The sequence below is a fragment of the Phascolarctos cinereus genome, unplaced genomic scaffold (genome assembly GCF_003287225.1).
Source record: "Phascolarctos cinereus isolate Bilbo 61053 unplaced genomic scaffold, phaCin_HiC Scaffold_4;HRSCAF=312, whole genome shotgun sequence".
In the NCBI taxonomy this organism is placed as follows: Eukaryota; Metazoa; Chordata; class Mammalia; order Diprotodontia; family Phascolarctidae; genus Phascolarctos; species Phascolarctos cinereus.
The window spans coordinates 705791969-705811798 of record NW_027555847.1 but is presented as its reverse complement, the minus strand read 5'-3'; the positions used below and the strand labels follow the sequence as shown (position 1 = coordinate 705811798).

Here is a 19830-nt window from a genome sequence, read left to right as displayed (position 1 = left end):
TCTAATTAATAAATAATTATAATCTAATCAAGCTTTGGAACAGGTATGACTTAGGATCATAGTCATGGAATGTTAGGCGGTCTAAGAACATTGGGAATCACATAGGTTGACTATAAGTCCCTTGGTTTACAGGAGAGGAGGGGAAGCTAGGTGGTGCTGTGGGTAGAGCGCCAGCCGTGGAATTGGGAGGACGTAAGTTCAAATGTGACCTCAGACATTAGCTGTGTGACCCTGGGCAAGTCACTTAACTCTGATTGCTTCCTCTTAAAAAAAAATTTACAGAAGATACTCAAGTCCAGAGAAGGGGATGGGCTTGCCTTAGTAAATGGCACAGCTGAGCCTGGAACCCAGGCTTAATGACTCGAAATCCAAGAAAACTGCCTCTCAGAGATGTGTCTCAGTGGGCTGGGAAAGGAAGGAGGGTGAGGGATTCAGAGTCACAGGAGTCAGAGGACTTGTTTCTGGTAACCCTGGGCAAATTACATAACCTCTCAGCCCCAGTTTCCTCATCTGTAAAATGAAAGGACAGGACCTGATGGCCTCTTAGGTGGTTGCAGATCTAGATTTGTGGTCCTTTGGAGGGTATCTTCATCATCCTCCATGCTCGTACTCCTGGGAGTCAGTCAGAAGAATGGAAAAGAAAACCCAGGTGCCAGTCCCCTGCCCCGTGAACTCTAATGGGAAGGTGGCCAAGAGGTGATAAAGGATGAGTGAGGCCACGGACCACGGAAAAGGGGCAGCAGCTGCTAGAGCAGGCTCCCAGGAAGGGTGGCTTTGCTTTTGAGGTCCTCACCAATGGGGCAGCTTGAGCGAGTCACAGGCAAGCCTATCATCGCTCCTTCTGTGGTGACGCCCTATCAGGCCCACAGCTTCAGACGGATTCCACTCTACTCCCTTCATCAAACACTGTCCATCCCAGTCCAACCCATCTTCTTACTGCTCCTCAAACATGACATTTCAATCTCCTGTCTCCATACCTTTTTCCAGGCCGTTCCCCGTGCCAGTAATGCAGTTCCAGATCATCGCTGCCTTGTAAAGCCCTAACTGCCTTCAAGCTCAGCTCAAATGCTGCCTTCTAGATGAGACTTTTCCTCATCGCCCCTACCTCTGCCAGTCACTAATTACATAACCTTCAAAATTATATTGTATCAGGGAGAGAGAGAGAATGAATCTATTGTATAATCTGTTGTACAATAGATTCTTTATAGCATATACAGTATATGTAGTATAAAATAGTATATATAGACACAATGTATAAGATTCTCAATCTCTAGTATATATACAGTATATGCAATATATATATAGTACTATCTAGAATCTAGAATAGAATCTATTATACATTGTGTATATACATATATGCTATATATGTATATATACAATGTACAAAAGATTCTCTCTATACATATATACACATACATATGTATATGTGTATATGTTTATGTGTATGTATGTACATATATATACGTGTGTGTGTGTGTGTATATATGTATGTATGTATTCTAGCTTTAGACACTTACTGGTCTTACTAGCTGTGTGATCCTGGGCAAGTCACTTAATCTATTTGACTCAGTTTCCTCATCTGTAAAATAGGGGAATAATAGCATCTACCTCCCAGGGTTGTTGTGAGAACCAAATGAGATAATGATTGTAAATTATATATATAATATTATATTATATATTTTACATATACTATTTATTAGACTGTGAGCTCCTTGAGAGCAGTGACTTTTTTTGCCTTTTTTTGTATCCCTAGCACTTAGTTCCATACTTGGCACATAGTAGGTGCTTAATATTTACTGATTGATTATATACTTATCTTTGTGTACACAGTTGCCCCCAATGGAATGTGAGTTCCTTGAGGACAGTCAGTCACTCTCATTGTTTTGGTTTTCTGGAGTTGTTTTGGGGGGGGGGTAATAGGCTGCCACAGATGACAGTGGGTTTCCTCTTCCTCAAAGTCAAAGGATCATAGATTCCAAGCTGGAAGACTCTCTAGAGCCTTCACATTGGAGAAATGAGGAGCTGTCAGCCAAGCTCATGAAGCCAAGATCTTTTGTAGGCCAGATGTGAACAAAGTTCCACAGGACCTTAGATTTAAAGCTAGAAGCGACCTCAGAGGCATGCAGCCCACCCCTCCTGTTTTACAGAAGAAGAAAGAATATTTAATTCAACAAATATTTATTAAGCGCTACAATCCCTGGCATCTTGGCCACAAACTAGGTAATTTTAAAAGGCATATTCAAGAATGAATGAGTGAGTGAATAGCTGTGTAACATGATGCAAGTCAAATCACCTCCATGGCCTCAGTTTCGCCACCTGTAAAATGAAGGCTTTGGTGGGGGCAGTAGATAGAGCCACCAGGCCTGGCTAGAGTCAGGAAGATCTGAATTCAAATCCAGCTTCAGACACTTACTAGCTAGGTGACCCTGGGCAAGTCACTTAATCTGTTTGCCTCAACTTCCTCAACTGTAAAATGGGAATAATAACAGCATCTACTTCCCAGGGTTGTTGTGAGGATCAAATGAGGTAAGAACTGTAAAACACTTAGCACAGTGTCTGACACATAGTAGGTGCTATATAAATATTGATTATTATAATTATTACCTCCAAGTCTCTGATCCTATGATGATGCTACAATTTGCATCTTCTTCCTCCCAGTACAGATACAGTCCTCTCAACACAGTAGGAGTTTAATGGGTATATATGTGAATGGATAGAGAGATGGATGGATAGAAGGATGATGAATAAGGATGGTCTGAGGGCCCAGAGGAGTTATACTTTAGCTTTCCCCGCTGTCCCCAGTGTGGATTTAAGAAAACAAAAACAGTAGGAGAGGATTCCAGAAACAGGAGACTGCCTGGTTCCCATGGTTCCCACTGCATCAGTGACTTCATCAGCCAGGGTCAAGGGTTGGGTTACAGGACTTGGAAGCAAGCACGGAAAAAAGTAAAGTTTGCATGAACAATCTGATGGGAATAAACACAGCCTTCTGGATGCCAAAGGAAATCAGAGGAGAGAGTTTTGTTAACCTGGAAGGGTTTATAGGAACCAGCAGCGGTTGATATCCGCAATTCTTTTTTTTTTTTTATCCAAAGGTCTGTGCTTTCATCCCTGTACAAAATTCCCAGTATGGAGACTCCTTCTCTCAATGCAGATGTAATCTATGTAAATCTAAAGCTGGAAGGGACTTTGGGGACCATCTAGCCCAACCCTCTCATTTTACAGCGGAGGAAACTGGCCCAGGGAGGAGGAATGGTTTTGCCCAAGGTCACCCACGTTTGGGAAGCAGCAGCACTGAGATTTCAGGGTAGTCCTCCGACTCCAAGGCCAATATCTACCCTACCATGTGGCTTATGATTTTCAAGAGTTGTCTGGTCCCACAGCCAGTAGGTGTCATAGGCAGGATTTGAACTTGGTTCCCTGACTCCAGGGAGTCTTTATCTCCTGCTCCGCTTGCAGCGCCCCCTAACAATGATTAATTATTATGATTAACAATGAATCAGGTGGATAAATGTTTGAAACGGGGCAGGTTTCAGTTTACTCCAGGAGGGGGAACTTCCTAACCATGAGAGCTATTCCAAAGGGAAAGGGGCCACGTAATCCTTGGAAAGGTTCCCACTGGGCCAGATGCTCCTGAAGGTCCTATCCAACTCTGGAATTCTGGAATTCTGAATCTTATTCTTAATGCATTAGGGCACCTTGCTTTTATATATCCTGGGCCCCTCTGGCAGTCTGGGGAAGCCTGTGGACCCCTTCCCAGAACATGTTTTTACATCCTAAAATAAAATACACACGATTACAAAGGATATCAATTCCATTGGAATGCTGTTCATTAGAAACAGTTAATTAATTAGATAATTCATTTATTTAGCTGCCTTGGGGAAGGGGGAGGGGAGGGAGAAAAAATTTGGAACTCAAAATCTTATAAAAGTGAATGTTGAAAACAAAAAAGAATTAAATTAAAAATTAAAAAAGAAAGAAAAAAGTAAGTTATTTAGAAACAAATTCATAGGACCCAGTTTAAGAAACGCTGCTTTAAAGAAATCCCAGGCTGGAAACTTTTCCAAGTAAATAATAACCCCTACCTTGTGAGTCAATCTGAATTTTTCATTCATTATTATTCCTGAAAGGAAGCACACCCTTATTGACACTTCACATGTCAATATTAGTGACATTTCTCCCAGGAGTCTCTGGGAAGTGTAAAAAATAAGGACAGTCCTAACCTAACCATGATGGTCAGAAAGCTAGAGCTAAAAGAGGGCATAGCCCAAGAGGCTTGTTTTACAGATGAGGAAACTGAGGCCCAGGGAGGGAAAAAAATAACTTAGTAATAATAGTTGTCTATAATAAAGTTTGCAAAGTGATTGAATATTTCATTTCATCCTCATCACATCCCTGAGAGGTAGGTGCTATTATTATCCCTATTTACAGATGAAGAAACTGAGGTCTGGATAAATTCAATTAGATTATTATATTTAATTTGCTCAAAATTGAACGTTTGCAAAGCACTCTGTATGTTATATCATTTGTTCCTCACATTAGCCCCATAGAGGTAGGTGGTGTTATTAAACCCTATTTTACAGATAGGAAACAGGAAACTTCCAAAAAAAATTTGGAAGAAAATGACTTGCTCAGGATTTGAACCCAACACATAGGATCAGAGGTTTAGAGCTGGGAGGGACCTCAGAGGTCATCTACTCTTGGTACAAATGAGGAAACTGAGACAAAGATGAAATGAGTTGGCCTTGTGTCTCAGGTGGGATTTGACTCAGGTCTTCCAGAACGCAAGGTGAATGTTTGATCTGCTAAATCAGTCTGCCTGCCTATGTCGCTGAGAGGGGAGGGGCGGGGGAGGGAGAAGGTCGACAGGATTGCAGCCAAGCTGGGGTTGGAACTCTGCGGTTTAGACTCCAAATCTACCCCTTCATACCTACACCCCCGAAACCCCCACCCCACCCCCCACCCCCACCCCTGCCCCTTGAGCATGAGAAGTAGAGAAGACCCCTTTTCTGGTGTGGGTCAGATGGGCTGACTTTCTAGGTTCCTTCCAACTCTGAGATCTCGGGATTCTGCAATTATTATTAACTAGCATTCCGTTCCCCTTCCAGCCTTCTGTACCAGCCCCCGGGGGGCCTGGGAAGTAGCTGCTGCTTCGCCTCTGGCCCTCTAGGAGATGGGATGAAGGTGGGGGTGGGGCGGCTGCCGTCCGCCCGGGAAGGGAGAGCTAATGGTACCTCCAGAATATGCCGCCCTAGGGGCTGTGAGCCAGGCCAGCTGTGCCCCTGGGCATGGCCCCGGGCATTCTCCAAACTCTGGGCTTGTTAAGCACTACAGTCATTTCTTCCTCTCTTAATCAGTAGAGAGAATGGCGCTTATTACTTATTACATTAGGAAATGACCTGGGAGTCCCCCCGGTCCTGGCTTTAGAAAGGCCGCACACTTCAGTTAGCATCACAGTTTTAAGGTGTGTTTCAAATTAATTCACGTGCATGTATATTCATTATTTTTTCCGAAGCCAGTGTTTGGGTTTTGTTTTGTTTTTTTAAAATCTTCACTTTACTGCTAGGGAAACTGAGGCACGGGACGGCCACACAGCTGAGCCGACGTTATGTAGTGCAAGACCAGGTTACGTATTCAAACCCGGAGCTCTGAGAATACCCTTCCATTTCTCCAGTCTAAGCCTGGGTACGTGCTCAGTAGAGACGCCTCCTGATGTAAAAGGCAGGAACTTCTATCTTTTTCGGGAAAGGGGGGCGGGTTTAGCTGGGTTTTCCACCCTCTCCACACACAACACCCTATGGATAAGGAAGGGGGAGGGGGAGGAAAATGGGAGGAGGGAGCTGTCTTGTGACTTATTTGCGGAAAAAAATGGTCTTGGGACTTGGTGGACAGGGTGGCAGCATTGGCCTGAGGACCCAGAGGGTACCAGAAGCAGGAGCTGAGGCAACCAGCTGGTCCCTCCAATGCCTCGTTTAAGTGCTAGGAAATTCTGTTCCGTTCTGCGTTTAGGGAATGTCGAGAAAAAGAAAACAAAATAGTCCCTGCCCTCAAGAAGCTTACATTCTATTTCTTGAGGGTAGGGAGTGGGAAGGAATGGAAGTGAGACAGAGTTTAGAAAAATAGGAGCGATGGAGGCAAAGGAGAGCCAGAAACCCTTGCAACTGGAGAAGGGGGGAGGGAAGGGTTAAAAGCTTCAAACTGCACTAAGACTTTTGGGACAGCCTGCCTAAGTGTATATAACCTAAATATAAAGTGAATAAATACAATCCCACACTTTGCAAACCCTAAGGCCTATAGAAAGATAAGCTTTTTTTGGGGAGGGAGCAAATGTCTGATTTAAAGTCTTGGAAAATTGGAAAAAGGCAGTGAGTTAACGGACTTACTATAAAATGAAGTGTGTGTGTGTGTGTGTGTGTATGTATGTGTGTATGTGTGTGTGTGTGTGTGTGTGTGTGTGTGTGTGTGTGTGTGTGTGTGTGTGTGGGCAGGGAGACGTGATGGCTTTTGAAGTCCCTTCCAGGTCTAGAGTTATGATGCTAGTGACCTTAGACAAGTCACCACCTCCCTGAGCCTTATTTTCCACTCCTCCCTCTCTCCATACATATACACATACATATGTAGTGTGTTCGTGTTCCTGTGTAGTGTAGCTAAACCAAGAATGGGTTGGGACAGGAGCCATCCAGAGCCTGGGCTGAATTTCCAGTCTCAAGTTGAACCTCTCCCTCTTTCCTTCCCCAGCCTGAAAGCTTTGTTGGGGCAATAGACCGTGAGCTCCTGGAGGGCATCTCCTGTTCTGTTGTTTGGGGGGGGGGTTGGTTTGGGAGGGTTTATTTTTTTGTATCCCCAGTGCCTGGCACTGTGGTGTTTAGTAAATGCTGATTGAATGGTGCCTTGGGGAGCTCTTGGGGTAGTGGGTAAGGGTCTTGGGTGAGGGGTGTTGGAGATGGGGGATGGATTTTTCCTGCTTGCCCCTGAATAGTTCAAGGAGAGAACTCCCTTCATTACTAATGACCTCTCCCTCTTTTCCCCCCTTCAGTCTCTTCAGATCAAATCGAACAGCTTCATCGAAGGTTCAAGCAGCTGAGTGGGAACCAGCTGACCATCCGGTAGGATGCTTAGATAGTCCCTTCCACAGATCCATTAAGAAGTACCTGGTTAGGTTGCGACATGGGGACAGGGAAGGCCTCCCTCTCTTCCTGAATGAGGACCTTCGGGACCCAATAGTAGAGCATGAGGTCTTTACCATTTTTGTTTCCTGCCATCTGTCGAAGCCAAATGGATGCCTTCTAAGAATCATGCACAAAAGAAAGTACATAGGATTACAGAGGAAGCCAATTATATTGAAAGAGTTATCAAAATATTTTTTTTCAAAAAGAAGTTTACAACTCTAGGTTAAGAAGCCCAGGTCAATTTAAGGACCCCAAGGCAACTTAAGAGCCAACTTAAAAGGGGAGGGAAGGAGCCTATAGGTATTATAAGAATATAGTGTAGGGAGAAGGAGGGAGGAGGTCACTCTCCTGCTGTCTTTGGACCAAAGGAAGGAGCTAGGATGAGAGATTTTGGAGCTGGAGGGGGCTTTAGGGGCCATCCATTTCCAACCCACTTGTTTTACAGGTAAGGAAATTGAAAACCAGAGGGAATCATAGATCTGAAACCCAGGGGTCATCCCAACCCCCAAGGCCACTTGGGTAGTCAGCGCAGGGGCAGGGGCAGGATTCGAAGCCAGACCTTCTGACTCCAGATTCAGCATTTGCTTCTGTGTCCCACACTGCCTCAGTGGGTCTGTAAGACCCAGGCTCTGCCAGGATACTGAGTTAGTGCTCTGGGAAAATGAAGTGATTGCTTTCCAAGAAATAGCCTTAGAAACAAGACAAGGGGCTTTTTCACCTGGAGAAGAAAGGACCAGGAAGCTGGTTGGAAGTTACAGAAAGACAGATTTCACCTCTATAGGAGGGGGAAATATCCCAGGTGTTACAGCTTTTTCAATAAAGAAATGTGACCTTGAGAGAGAGTGAGCTCCTGTCACTGAAGAATTCAAATTGAACCCGACAGTATTTCTTAGGCATCCACCATGTGCAAGGCATTGGAATACAAAGACAAAAATAAAAACGGTCCCAGGCCTCCAGAAATTGACATTTTGCTGGGTGGTAGGAAGTGAGGGGGAGCACAGCCTATATCATTGATTGGTATACATTGATTGGCTCTATGACCTCCAGGATCATATACAAAAATCCTCTGTTTTTTAAAGCCCCTGGGCTTGGAATCAGGAAGACTCATCTTCAAATCTGGCCTCAGGCACTTACTAGCTGTGTGACTCTGGGCAAGTCACTTCACCCTGTTTGCCTCAGTTTCCTCATCTGTAAAATGGGTTGGAGAAGGAAATGGCAAACTGCTCCAGTTTCTCTGCCAAGAAAACCCCAAATGGGGTCACAAAGAGTGACCTTTCCCATTTTCTTACCCTTTACTACCCTCCACATACTTTGAGATCCAGTGATGCTGGTCTCCTAGCTATTTGTCACAAACAACACTTCATCTCCGGACTCCAGGCATTTGTACTGGCTGTCCCCGGGTGCCTGAAATTCTCTCCCGTTTTTATTTCTGCCTCCTTGGCTCCCCTGGTTTCCTTCAAGTCTCACTTAAAATTCAACAAGAAACCTTTCCTAGTTCTCCTTAATCTTAGTGAGTTCTCTCTGAGAAAGGGATTCTCCTTTCTCTGCCCCAAACTTCTCCTGTCTGTATCTTGTTTGTATATAGTTGTTTGCATGTTGTCTCTCCTATTAGACTGTGAGCTCCTTGAGGGCAGGGACTGACTTTTACTTTTCTTTGTACTCCAGCGCCTGGTACATAGTAGGTATTTAATAAATGCTAGTTGACTGATACAGATAGGATTCTATAGAATCAATCAAGGAGGAAGGGAGTGTTAGCGATTCCTGGGTTCAAGAAAGGCTCCATGTAGGAAATAAGCCAGGAACTGAGCCTTGAAGGGAGCAAGGATTCTAAGAGATGGAAGGGAGAAGGGGGTGACATATCCCCAGAGGCAGGGCTGAGTGGACCAGTTTGTGATATAGACAGTGCACCAAAGGGAGCTTGGATCTCCAGCCTGAGGGGACAGGTTTTGATAAAAAGACAGTCCCTACCCTGAAGGAGTTCACAATCTAATGGGGGAAGGGGGAAGACAACACACAAAAGGAGGCATGAAATGGGGGGCAGGGAACAGGACACCAGGGATACCCGTGATGGGGGCATCTTCTTCCATGGAGTCAAAATCAGGCAGGACAGCAGAGGCATAGTGGAGTGAGCTAAGAGTCCAGTTTCTGCCCGCTATAAAGGAAGGCGTTCAGAGGAGTTTGGCACTCAGCTCTCCAGCCCTCCAATCAGAGGGGAGAGGAGGCTGAAGGAGGTGGTGTCAACTGAGACTAGAGTTAGCAGTGTGCTGGTGAGATTAGACAAGGTGACCTTAACCTGAGAGGGGCATCTTTTCCCTGGAATTGAAATCAGAGAGAGTAACAGATACAAAGGGGAATGAAAGACCCAGAGGGCAGACCCCAGATGCAATGGAAAGAAGCGTCTGTGAGGACAGTTTTGGAGTGATATCAGGGGAAACTTCCTGACAATAAATGGAATGGGTGACCTTGGGGGGCAGAGGTAGTTCTCTCTCCCTGGAGACTTTGGGACTTTTGGAGGATTACATCAGTAGTGTTCTGGTTCAGTTACTGGTTAGATTCCATGCCTTCAGACGCCTACCCCCTCTGAGATGACAGGATTCCAGGAAAGACTTGAATCTCTTGCCTAACTCTAGAATGGTGGCACAGATTTTGCCTTTGTTTCCTTGGAGTTCTATTAATATCCTAATATATCCCCACCTCACCCCCACTTTCAGTGGCTCAGCCCAGCCTAAGGGAATCCTAGCTCCTGAGCCTCCTTCTGCCAGAAGACAAAGGAAAGGAAGCTGAGGGCTCCTGTTTCCCTGCCCCTTTCTCCTCCCCATCAGCAAGTTCTGACACCAAGAATTTGACCTTCCTTCTGCTGTCTGGTCTCCCAGGGGGCCCAGCCCTGCAGGACCTGGGTGCCTGGCTCATTATATAAACAACCCGGCAGGAAGAGCGCCTGGTGACTAGCTAGGGAGCCCCTAGCACCCTGCTTTGCATAATCTGTCACTCTCCATGTTCTTCAAGGCTGTAGAGAACAATCATCCGCTGAGCTGTCACCCCAGGGATGACAGGACAGACCTACAGGCAACTGAAGAAAGAGGAGGCAGAATCCTTCTGGGACTTAACCCCCTCCCTCCCTCCCTCCTTCTCTTCCTTCGTGGGATGCCTCCAGAACAGAAAGTATTATCAGGAGGCATGAACTTTATTTCTATACCCATAGGTCTTCCCTGTCCCTCATCGTACCCCACCCATCCCCATCAGCAAGCATTTATTAAGCACTTATAGGGTGGCATCTTTCTATCTTTAACGCTTAGCCCAGTTCCTGGCACATAGTAAATGCTTAATAAATCCATGTTGACTGACCTTTGATGCCCTGTGACAGGTCATGGGGTTACAGAGACCAAAGTGAGGCAATATCTGCCTCGAGGAATTGTCTCTACGCAGGGAAAGGACCAGCACATAAATATACAGAATTTTTACAACATAAATTCCCAGGGATGAGAATAAGAGCTAGCAATGCTATAACGATTTAAGGTTTGTTTGCTAAGGACTTAAAAAATATTATCTCATTTGATCCTCACAACAACCCTAGGGGCTATTACTATCTTCACTTTACAGATGAGGAAACAGAGGCAGACAGATAAAGTGACTTGCTTGGGGTAACTCAGCTATTAAGTGTCTGAGTCCTAATTCAAACTCAGGTCTCACTGACACCAGGTCCAGCACTCTATCACCTCGATGCCAAGAGAACGAATTGAGAGAAGTTCCTTGATTATAGGGACATTTCAATTGAGTCTTTGTACATGTGCTGGGCCTGGCATATAAACCAAATATCCTCCTATAATCAGGCTCTTTCCCCACAAGAAAACAAGCCCAGCCCTCTATAAAATAGTAGATGAAGGCGTGGAATGGAAGTGTGTTGGAGGGGAAGGAGAGAAGGGGGATACAAAGTAAATTACTTGGCAACTGCCCTCAAGGAGCTTACAATCTAGTTCGAAAGAGTATTGACACAAGAAACAGAAGTTCTTTAAGCATTAAACAATTTGTGCTGTCTACAAGTTGCAAAATTACTTTTGGTTCCATGGTTTCCTTGCTGTGGGCACTGACTGACCATGGACATCCAGTATAATTCTTGTGCATGTTTTCTGTGGCTTTCCCATAGAGGGCCCATGTCAATGAGTCATTCAGTAAGCATTTATTAAGTGCCTACTATGTGCCAGGCACTGTACATAGAAAGTCAAGAGACAGTCCCTGCCCTCAGGGAGCTCACAGTCTGATGGGCAAGACCATAGGACAACTCTGTCCTTCCAGCAGTGGTCTCACAAGGGATGCCAACAGAGCTGTCGGCAGGTCCCTGGGCTAGCCGCCTTCATCCTTAGTGGGTAACTATTTGGTTTCCTCTGCGTGTCAAATGACCAGACAAGGAGAATTAAGGAGAAGTAAGGATTGTGCAGAATGGGCAGCCTCAGGTAGTGGGTCAGGAGGCCTAGTTTCTCAGTGCCATCCCAGCTCTGCTGCCACGAAGCTGTGTGACCTTGGTCAAGTGCCTTCCCTTCTCCTTATCTTCATCTAGAAAAAGAGGGCATAGGACTGGCTGACCTTCAAGGCCCCTCCCAGCTCTGACATTCCCTATTCTGAAGCCCCTCCCAGCCCTGACATTCCCTGTTCTAAGGCCCCTCCCAGCTCTGACATTCCCTGTTCTAAGGCCCCTCCCTGCTTTAACATTCTATACTAGTACTAATTCCCAATATTATAATACTTCAAGCTTCATAAAGCACTTTCCTCACAACAACCATGTCAGATAGGCATTAAACGTATTCTTATACTCATTTTACAGATGGGGGAACTGAGGCACAGAGAGGCTAAGGAACAAGTACCTGCTCACACAGCTATAGCAGAGGTGACTCCAAAGCCAGGGCTCTCCTAGCCTAAGGCTGGAAAGTCCTACAGAGATTCCAGAAAGGAGAAAGATTCTTATTGGGGCTAGAGTGAGTAGCCCAGGAAGTCTTCATAGAGGAGGCAAGATTTGTGCCGGGCCTTGACAAGGCAAGGCAGAGACAAATAGCTTGGCAGCTGTGCCCCCACTAGAAGATAGGGCCCAGGAATCCACTTGTACAAATAGGGAAGTGGTTTCCCTTTGGTTCCCTGCTCTTGGCTTGGGGTGGTGGGAAGGACAACCATCCCAGTGCCCTTAAGAAGGGAGACTGTAACTTTAAGGGAAGGAGTGGGGAAGTCTGTGCTCTTGTTTATCTCAGGGGGATCTGATCATTCCTGGACAATGGGACCTTTGGGTTTTGGCCGTTCTCCACCTCTTCTTCTCATCCTCTATAACAAGGGTGGGCCCAGAGGACAGTGTGAAGTATTTAAAGCATCCCTTTCTCCCCTCCTCCCATTCTAAACTTTGATCCCCTGGGATACCAGGATCAGTGGGAAGCCCCTTGGGTTCAGAAATAAGGAGGAAGAATAGGCATTCTCTGTTGATCTGATCTCAAGAGTGGTGAATGCCATTTACCCTGAGGCCATATAAAGTCACAGACTGGTAAGACCAGACAAACAGTTCAGGTTTCTGCCTGTTACTCTCTCCTCAACAACCCCTGCCCTTCCTCCCCAGGAAGCAGAGAACACATCTGTAGGGAGGCCTGGACAGAGGCCAATGATGTCCCAAGTTAAGTCATCTCAAAGAAGCAGAGAAGTAGAAAGAGTGCTGGATTTGTAGTCAAAGGATCTTAGTTCAAAACCTGCCTCTGCCACTTAATTGTGCGAGCTTGGGCAAGTCATTTAACCTCTCTGGGCCTCAGTTTCCTCATCTGTAAAATGAGGGGTTAGACTAGATGACCTTTGAAGTTCCTTCTAGCTCTCAATTTCTGTTCCTCTAGAATAAGACGGGCTAGTCACGTGATGAAAGTGATTGGCCCCGGAGCCCAGAACTGGGAACAAGGTGCAGAAGGTGCAGCGAGGACATTGAACTTGACCTCAGAAAGTTTCCTAACAATGAGAGCTGTTCCAGAATAGAGTGGGCAGTGGGAAGGAGCGGGTTCCCTCTCATCGGAGGCCTTCAAGCAAAGACTGGGTGGCTACTTTGGTGGGGAATGATGTAGCAGCAAATTCCTTTTCAGGCATTGGTTGGACAAGAGCACTAGCACTGAAGGCAGATGACCAGGGTTCAAATTCTCCCATCAGATACTTACCACCTGGGGTTTAAGAGGCAGTACATGATGAAAGTGAGGGAAAACTGATAAATATCCCATATGTTCCACTGATTCCTGCAAATGTGAGGAAAAAACAAAGAAAGTTCTCAGCATGGTCTCCTCCAGGGGGGAATTGATGGAAGGACATGAGTTTGAGGCACACAGAAGGGATTATCACCTGTACCACCATGGAACTGTGGAATCCATAAGAACCCAGACCTACTAGACCGTGTTAACCTACCCTGGAGTTGCAAGCACTGGATAGAAGCAAGGAGGAGCTGAGATGGAGGGGAAAGGGACTTGGAAGAAAGGAAGAGAGGCTGAGAAGCTCAGTGCATTTTGGTATTCTAAGAAATATGTGCCAAGTGTATGCAAAATAGCATCTGTTGGAGTTGGCGGGGGAGGCTTTGAAAGTCAATAACTCAGGCATTTTTTTGTCACAGAACAAGAAGAACCCAGCTCACGTGGATGGCCACCAGACAAAGCAGCTGGGCTTTCAATCACAGCTCCCTACAGACAGATATGTTCCCAGGGTTCATTTTCCCCATAAAACTTCCAGAGCCAAGATGTGGGATCTCTTGGGTTCTACTTCCCTTCATTCAGTCTGGGAGCATGGTACAGCCTCTCTAGGTCAGCCCTGGGTCTGTGGTCCATCCTGAAGACAGAGAATCATAGATTTATAGGTAGAAGGAGGACCTAAGAGTGCTTTGAGTCCAACCCCCCATTTTAAAAAGGAGGAAACAAAGCAGGGAAGTGAACTAGTAAGCGTAGAAGGCAGGATTTGAACCCACATCTTTGTGACTTCAAGTCCAGTACTCTCTCCACTATGTCAGGAGGCCTCAGTAGAGTCTCTGGCAAGGTCCTCTTTGATAAGCGCCTCCCGAGGTTAGCTATCAATCACCAGTTCAGAGCTGAAGAAGACCTTAGAAGTCACCAAGTCCACCCCATCCCTCAGATGAGGAAACTGAGGCTCTGAGAGGGTTATAATTTGTCCAAGGTCACACAGGAAGTAAGAAGCAAAAGTGGGCTTTGAACCAAAGACACATGGCTTCGAATCTTTCAGTATTTCAGGGTTCCAAATCACTCCTGTTTTCCCTAATCAATTACCACGGATCAATCTAAACCATTCTTGTGAAGTATCCACAAAATTTCTTCTTTTTAATCTATAGCACTTCTTCTGTGACAGAGACCTGGCCTCTGAGTTTAAAAGACCTGTGTTCAAATTCTGCCTCTAACTCATACTAGCTGTGTGACCCTGGACAAGTCACTTAACCTTCTAGTGCCCATGGGAACTCTGAAGACTATAAGGTGCAGAGTAGATGCTGCTCTGCATTGGTAGAGGGATTCTCCTCACCTGGAGTTCTCTACACTGATGAAATCACACTCCTTGCCCTACCCCATCCCCCACTGTAGCTCTCCAGGGAAAAAGTCATCTACCCACTGCACAAAGCCTATTTACTTTTCGGTTATGGCCAGCTCCACAACGTATTTGTTGTCGTTATTCAGTCATTACAGTCGAGTCTGACTCTTCGTGACCCCATTTGGGGTTTTCTTGGCAGAGATACTGGAGCGGTTTGCCATTTCCTTCTCCAGCTTATTTGACAGATGAGGAAACTGAGGCAAACAGGGTGAAGTGACTTGCCCAGGGTCACACAGCTAGTACATGTCTGAGGGTGGATTTGAACTCAGGAAGGTGAGTCTTCCTGACTACAGGACTGGCAATCTATCCACTGGGCCACATAGCTGCCCCCCACCAAAGTACAGCAAGCCTTTTAAAGAAGGAAGGAAGGAAGTATTTATTTAAGTGCCTACTATGTGCTGGGTACTACATACAGGGCTTTACAAATATCTCATTTGATCCTCACAACAACCCTGGGAAATAGGTGCTTTTATTATCCCCATTTTACAGATGTGGAAACTGGGATAGATAGAGGTTAAGTGATTTGCTCAGGGTCACACAGCTGGTAAGTGCTTGAGGCTGGATTTGAACTCAGGGCCTCCTGATTCCAAGTCTAGGGATCTATCTTCTAGAACACAAGGAGACAATGAGACCTACGCTTTCCCTACCTCATAGGTTTCTTGTGAAGAAAGTGCCCAGAAAACCTTGAAACCTGCTAGAAATGCAGGGCAGGGTAATCATTACTGTGAGTAGAGATCTGTAAGCAAAGGCTGAATGAGCACGGTTGGGGTTGGTTGTAAAGGGAATTAATTCTTGTTCAAGGTAGAGACTGGACTAAGCAGCCTCTAAGGGCCCTTCCAGGTGCCTGTGCTCCTACGGGTACCCGGGCAAGAAAGTCCAGTGTTTGAATGTCTCAAGAGTGTGTTGAGCTGAATTGAATTTGGGTGCACTGAGCTACTATCTCTCTTCCACCTTGCCTGGACCACATCCTCTAGAACACCAGGAAACTCATTTTAGGAAGAGCATTGATGAGCTGGGGAGCAACCAGCATTGGGGAATGGTCTCTAGTTCATATCATCTAAGGAGGGTTTGGAGGAACTAGGGAAACTTAATCTGGAAAACAGAGGACTGAATGAGATGTGACAACTGTTCTCAGCAATTTGAAGGTCTGTCCTGTCAGGAGGGACTAGACTTATAATGCTTGGCCCCCGGGGGCAGAATCAGGAGCAATTAGGGGATAGGGGACAAGGTAGAGAGACAAAATTTGACTGTATGAAAGGAAATTACCCTAACAGTCATCATTACCCAAGAGTAGATTATGGACCCTCCTCCATTAGACTATAAGCTAGCTGAGGGTCGAGACTAATTTTTCTTTTCTTTGCATCCTCAGTGCTTAGGGTAGTGCCTGGCACATAGTGGACACTTAATAAATGCCTATTGTCTTAACCTGACTTCTCACCAGAGTTGTTCAATCAAAGGCTTTCTCCAGTTCTGGAAGCGTGAACCATGATCAACTCAACCCTGCCATTTTTTGATCAGTTTTCTCTCTTTTGGCTCCCTTGTGGACCAAAGTGCTCTTCCCTAGCCATCTGTCTCCCCCTTCAGAATGAAAGCTCCTTGAGGGTAGGGACTGTCTGATTTCATATTTGTATCCTCAGTGTTTAGCATGATAGTGAGGTGGATAATAAAGCACCAGGCCTGTAGTTAGGAAGATCTGAGTTCAAATCCAGCCTCAGACACTTACTAGCTGTGTGACCCTGGGCATGTCACTTAACCCTATTGCCCTCAGTTGCCTCATCTATAAAATGAGCTGGAGAAGGAAATGGCAAGTATCTCTGCCAAGAAAACACCAAATGGGGTCACGGAGAGTCAGACATGACTGAAGATGGCTGAACAACACAAATACCCAATAAATGCTTATTTATTCATTTATTCATTCACTTACCCATTCATTTATTCATGCTGTAGAGGAGATTCTTGTTCAAGGTCAAGTTGTGTTGTATGGTCTCCGAGGTTCCTTCCAGCTCTCAGATTCAAGGACTCTGCCTGGTACACAGTAGGCACTTAATAAATGCTAGTTGACCGAGTGCTTCCATTTGGCTTTAAACTGCTGTCCTGGGACCCATATTAATGGTTAAAAACAACAACAACCAGACAGAACAGAAGATGTGATCTGATACATTTCTCTTCTTGGTGTTTTCTTTCCAAACCAGCAAAGAAAACTTTAACAACATCCCTGATCTGGAGCTCAACCCTATCAGATCCAAAATCATCCGTGCCTTCTTTGACAACAGGTGAGAGCTAGCTCCTGGCTGTTTTATAAGGCTAATGGATTTGAATTCTCACTGTCATCACTACCTTGCAATTAGATGACCTTTTCCTTTTCCTTTTCCTTTTCCTTTTCAAAGCATTTCCCAGCCCCACTAAATTCACCTTCCCCAAGTCAACAGAGGGATAGCCTAAGAGGTATTATTATTCCCATTTCATTTCTGAGGTTATCTCAGCAGGTACCTTGGAGATCCAATGTTATTCTATTGAGATTTGCCCAATATCATGGTCATAGATGATAATTACATAGCACTTACAAGTTTTCAGATTACTTGGCTTGTTCCTTCTGAGGCAGCAAGATAACACAGGAGGGAACATGGAGGGCTAGGAGTCAGGAAGAGTTGAGTTCAAATCCTGCCTCAGGATTAACCGGCAACCAACTAGTTGTGTGACCTGAGCAAGTTAGCCACTCTCAGCCTCAGTTTCTTCATCTGTAAAATTGGGATAATAATAGCACCTACCTCCCAGGGTTATTGTGAGGACAAAATGAGCTAATGAATGTCAAGGTTCTGCAAATTTTAATACCCTACACAGCATGTCCTCAAACTCTTAATGTAGTTTTAAGCTTTAATAGCTTTTAAGCTAAGACTTTTGGGACACTGTTTGAATGCTAGCTGTCATCTTATTTGGGCAGCTAGGTGGCACAGTGGAGAGAGTGCCCCTGCCTGAAGTCAGGAAGACTTGAGTTCAAATCCAGCCTGAGATACTTAACAGCTGTGTAACCCTGGGCAAGTCACTTCACCCTGTTTGCCTCAGTTTCCTCATCTGTCAAATGAGCTGTAGAAGGAAATGGCAAACCACTCCAGGATCTTTAAGAAGAAAACCCTCATATGGAGTCACGAAGAGTTGGACGTGACTGAACAACAATAACAATCTCATCTGAGCCCTAAAGTAGGTACTACAAGTATTACCTTCCTTTCACAGGTGAGGAAACTGAGTCTCAGAGAGGTTGTGTCAGGTAAATTGTAGGAGAGGTTCTTTTTCAGGCATGAGTTGGAGTAGGTTGGGGGACCTGGAACCCCCCAATCCATGCATAAATTTCAAAGCCTCCATGAACTTGGGGGAGATTTCTTTAAAATAGAGAAAAAACTAGGAAGGAGAAAGGACTGTGTTCCCATAGCCCCAAAGACCTGGGAGGGGCATGTTTAATAGTGATAAGACTAGTGCAGAATAACCTGTTGGATGGGGAGGAGGTCCTGGCAGTGTTAACCACTTTTAGGTCACGCCTAAGCCCAGGGGGGGTTTTCTCCTTAAGTGGGTCATGAGCCCCTCTGGCAGTCAGGCACCTTTTCTCAGAAAAATGTTCTCAACTGCATAAAATAAAATATTTAATGTTGCAGGGTTACAAAGGAAACCAATTACTGCAAAATCAGTTACAGACTCCAGACTAAGAACCCCTGTGGGGGTAAGGGGGAGAGACAAAGACAGAGGCAGGTAGAGACAGAGAGAAAGTGGACAGAGAAAGGGGGAGAGAAAGACAGACAGAGAGACATTGAGAGGAAGAGAGAGAGAGAGAGAGAAGAAGAAGGAGGAGGAGGAGGAGGAGGTTCAAAGAGAGAGAGAAATGGGAAAGGGAAAAGGAGAGAGGGGGAGAGAGAAAGAGAGACAGCAATACAGAGAGAAAGGGGAAAGGGAAAGGGAGAGAGGGGAGAGACTGACAGAGACAGAGAGAGATAGAGACAGAGAGAGAGACATTGATGCAGAGAGAAAGACAGAGACAAGGGGGAGAAGGAGAGGGAAAGGAGGAGAAGGAGGAGGAAGAGGAGAGAGAGAGAGAGAGAGAGAGAGAGAGAGAGAGAGAGAGAGAGAGAGAGAGAGAGAGAGAGAGAGAGAGAGAAATGGGAAAGGGGGAGACAGGGAGAGAGACAGACAAAGATGCAGAGAGATGGAGACAGAGACATTGAGGCAAAGAGTAAGAAAGACAGAGACAGAAAGACAGACAGAGACAGACAGAGATAGAGAGTCCTCTCCGCACTTTGATAATAGCTCACATGTTTCTACAGGTTAAGATAAACAGGGAACTTTTACATAGATTGTCCTGTTTGATCCTCACAACAACCTAGAGGGTAAGCACTATTATTATCCCTGTTTAACAGATGAGGGAACTGAGACCCAAGCAATCATAGAAGTAACTGGGTTTTACACAGCACTTAAAGGCTGCAAAGCATTGTACGTCTCATTTGATGCTCACAATAACCCTGTGAGGAAGACATTGTTATTATTCCTATTTTCTAGATGAGGAAACTGAAGCTAAGGAAAGGGAAGTGACCTGCCCAGGGTCACACAAATTAAGTGATTCGTCCAAGGCAGAAGAGCTGGGTTTGAATTATAGTTTATAGAACTATAGATTTAGGGCTGGGAGGGCCCTTAGAATCCACTTAGTCACAGGATAATTAGAATAATAAATACAAGGACCTTCGAAGCCACTGAGCCCAGGATAATGAGACCCAGGTCACTTACATAGCTCATAAGGCAAGATTTTCTTGACTCCCTACCCACCAAGCCGTACTACCTTTCAAAGCACAGATAGTAAGCATCTGATGTGGGATTTGAACCCTGGTCCTCTGGCTTCAGTGCTGGTGCTCTTGTCCAACTCATATCTGGAAAGGAATTTGCAACTACAGCATCTCCCCACAAGTAGATAGCCCAGTCTTTGCTTGAAGACCCCCAGTGAGAAAGAACCCACTGAGGCTGCCCACTCCACTGTGGGATGACTCGCTTTGTTAGGAAACTTCTTCTGCCATCAAATCCAAGTTAGCCAAGT

The 19830-nt window shown here is 45.4% G+C and overlaps 1 protein-coding gene across 3 annotated transcripts in view; it reads left to right on the top strand.

The window, feature by feature from the left end:
• Positions 1-19830, top strand: part of TESC (tescalcin) — a 61226-nt gene that overhangs the window by 23429 nt on the left and 17967 nt on the right. For 2 of the 3 annotated variants that reach the window (XM_021008003.2, XM_021008002.2), the window contains exons 2-3: positions 7037-7106; positions 16952-17032. In XM_021008003.2, coding sequence (XP_020863662.1) covers positions 7037-7106; positions 16952-17032 — 151 coding nt within the window. The remainder of the gene's footprint in view (positions 1-7036; positions 7107-16951; positions 17033-19830) is intronic. The other variant, XM_021008005.2, reaches the window with a different exon arrangement.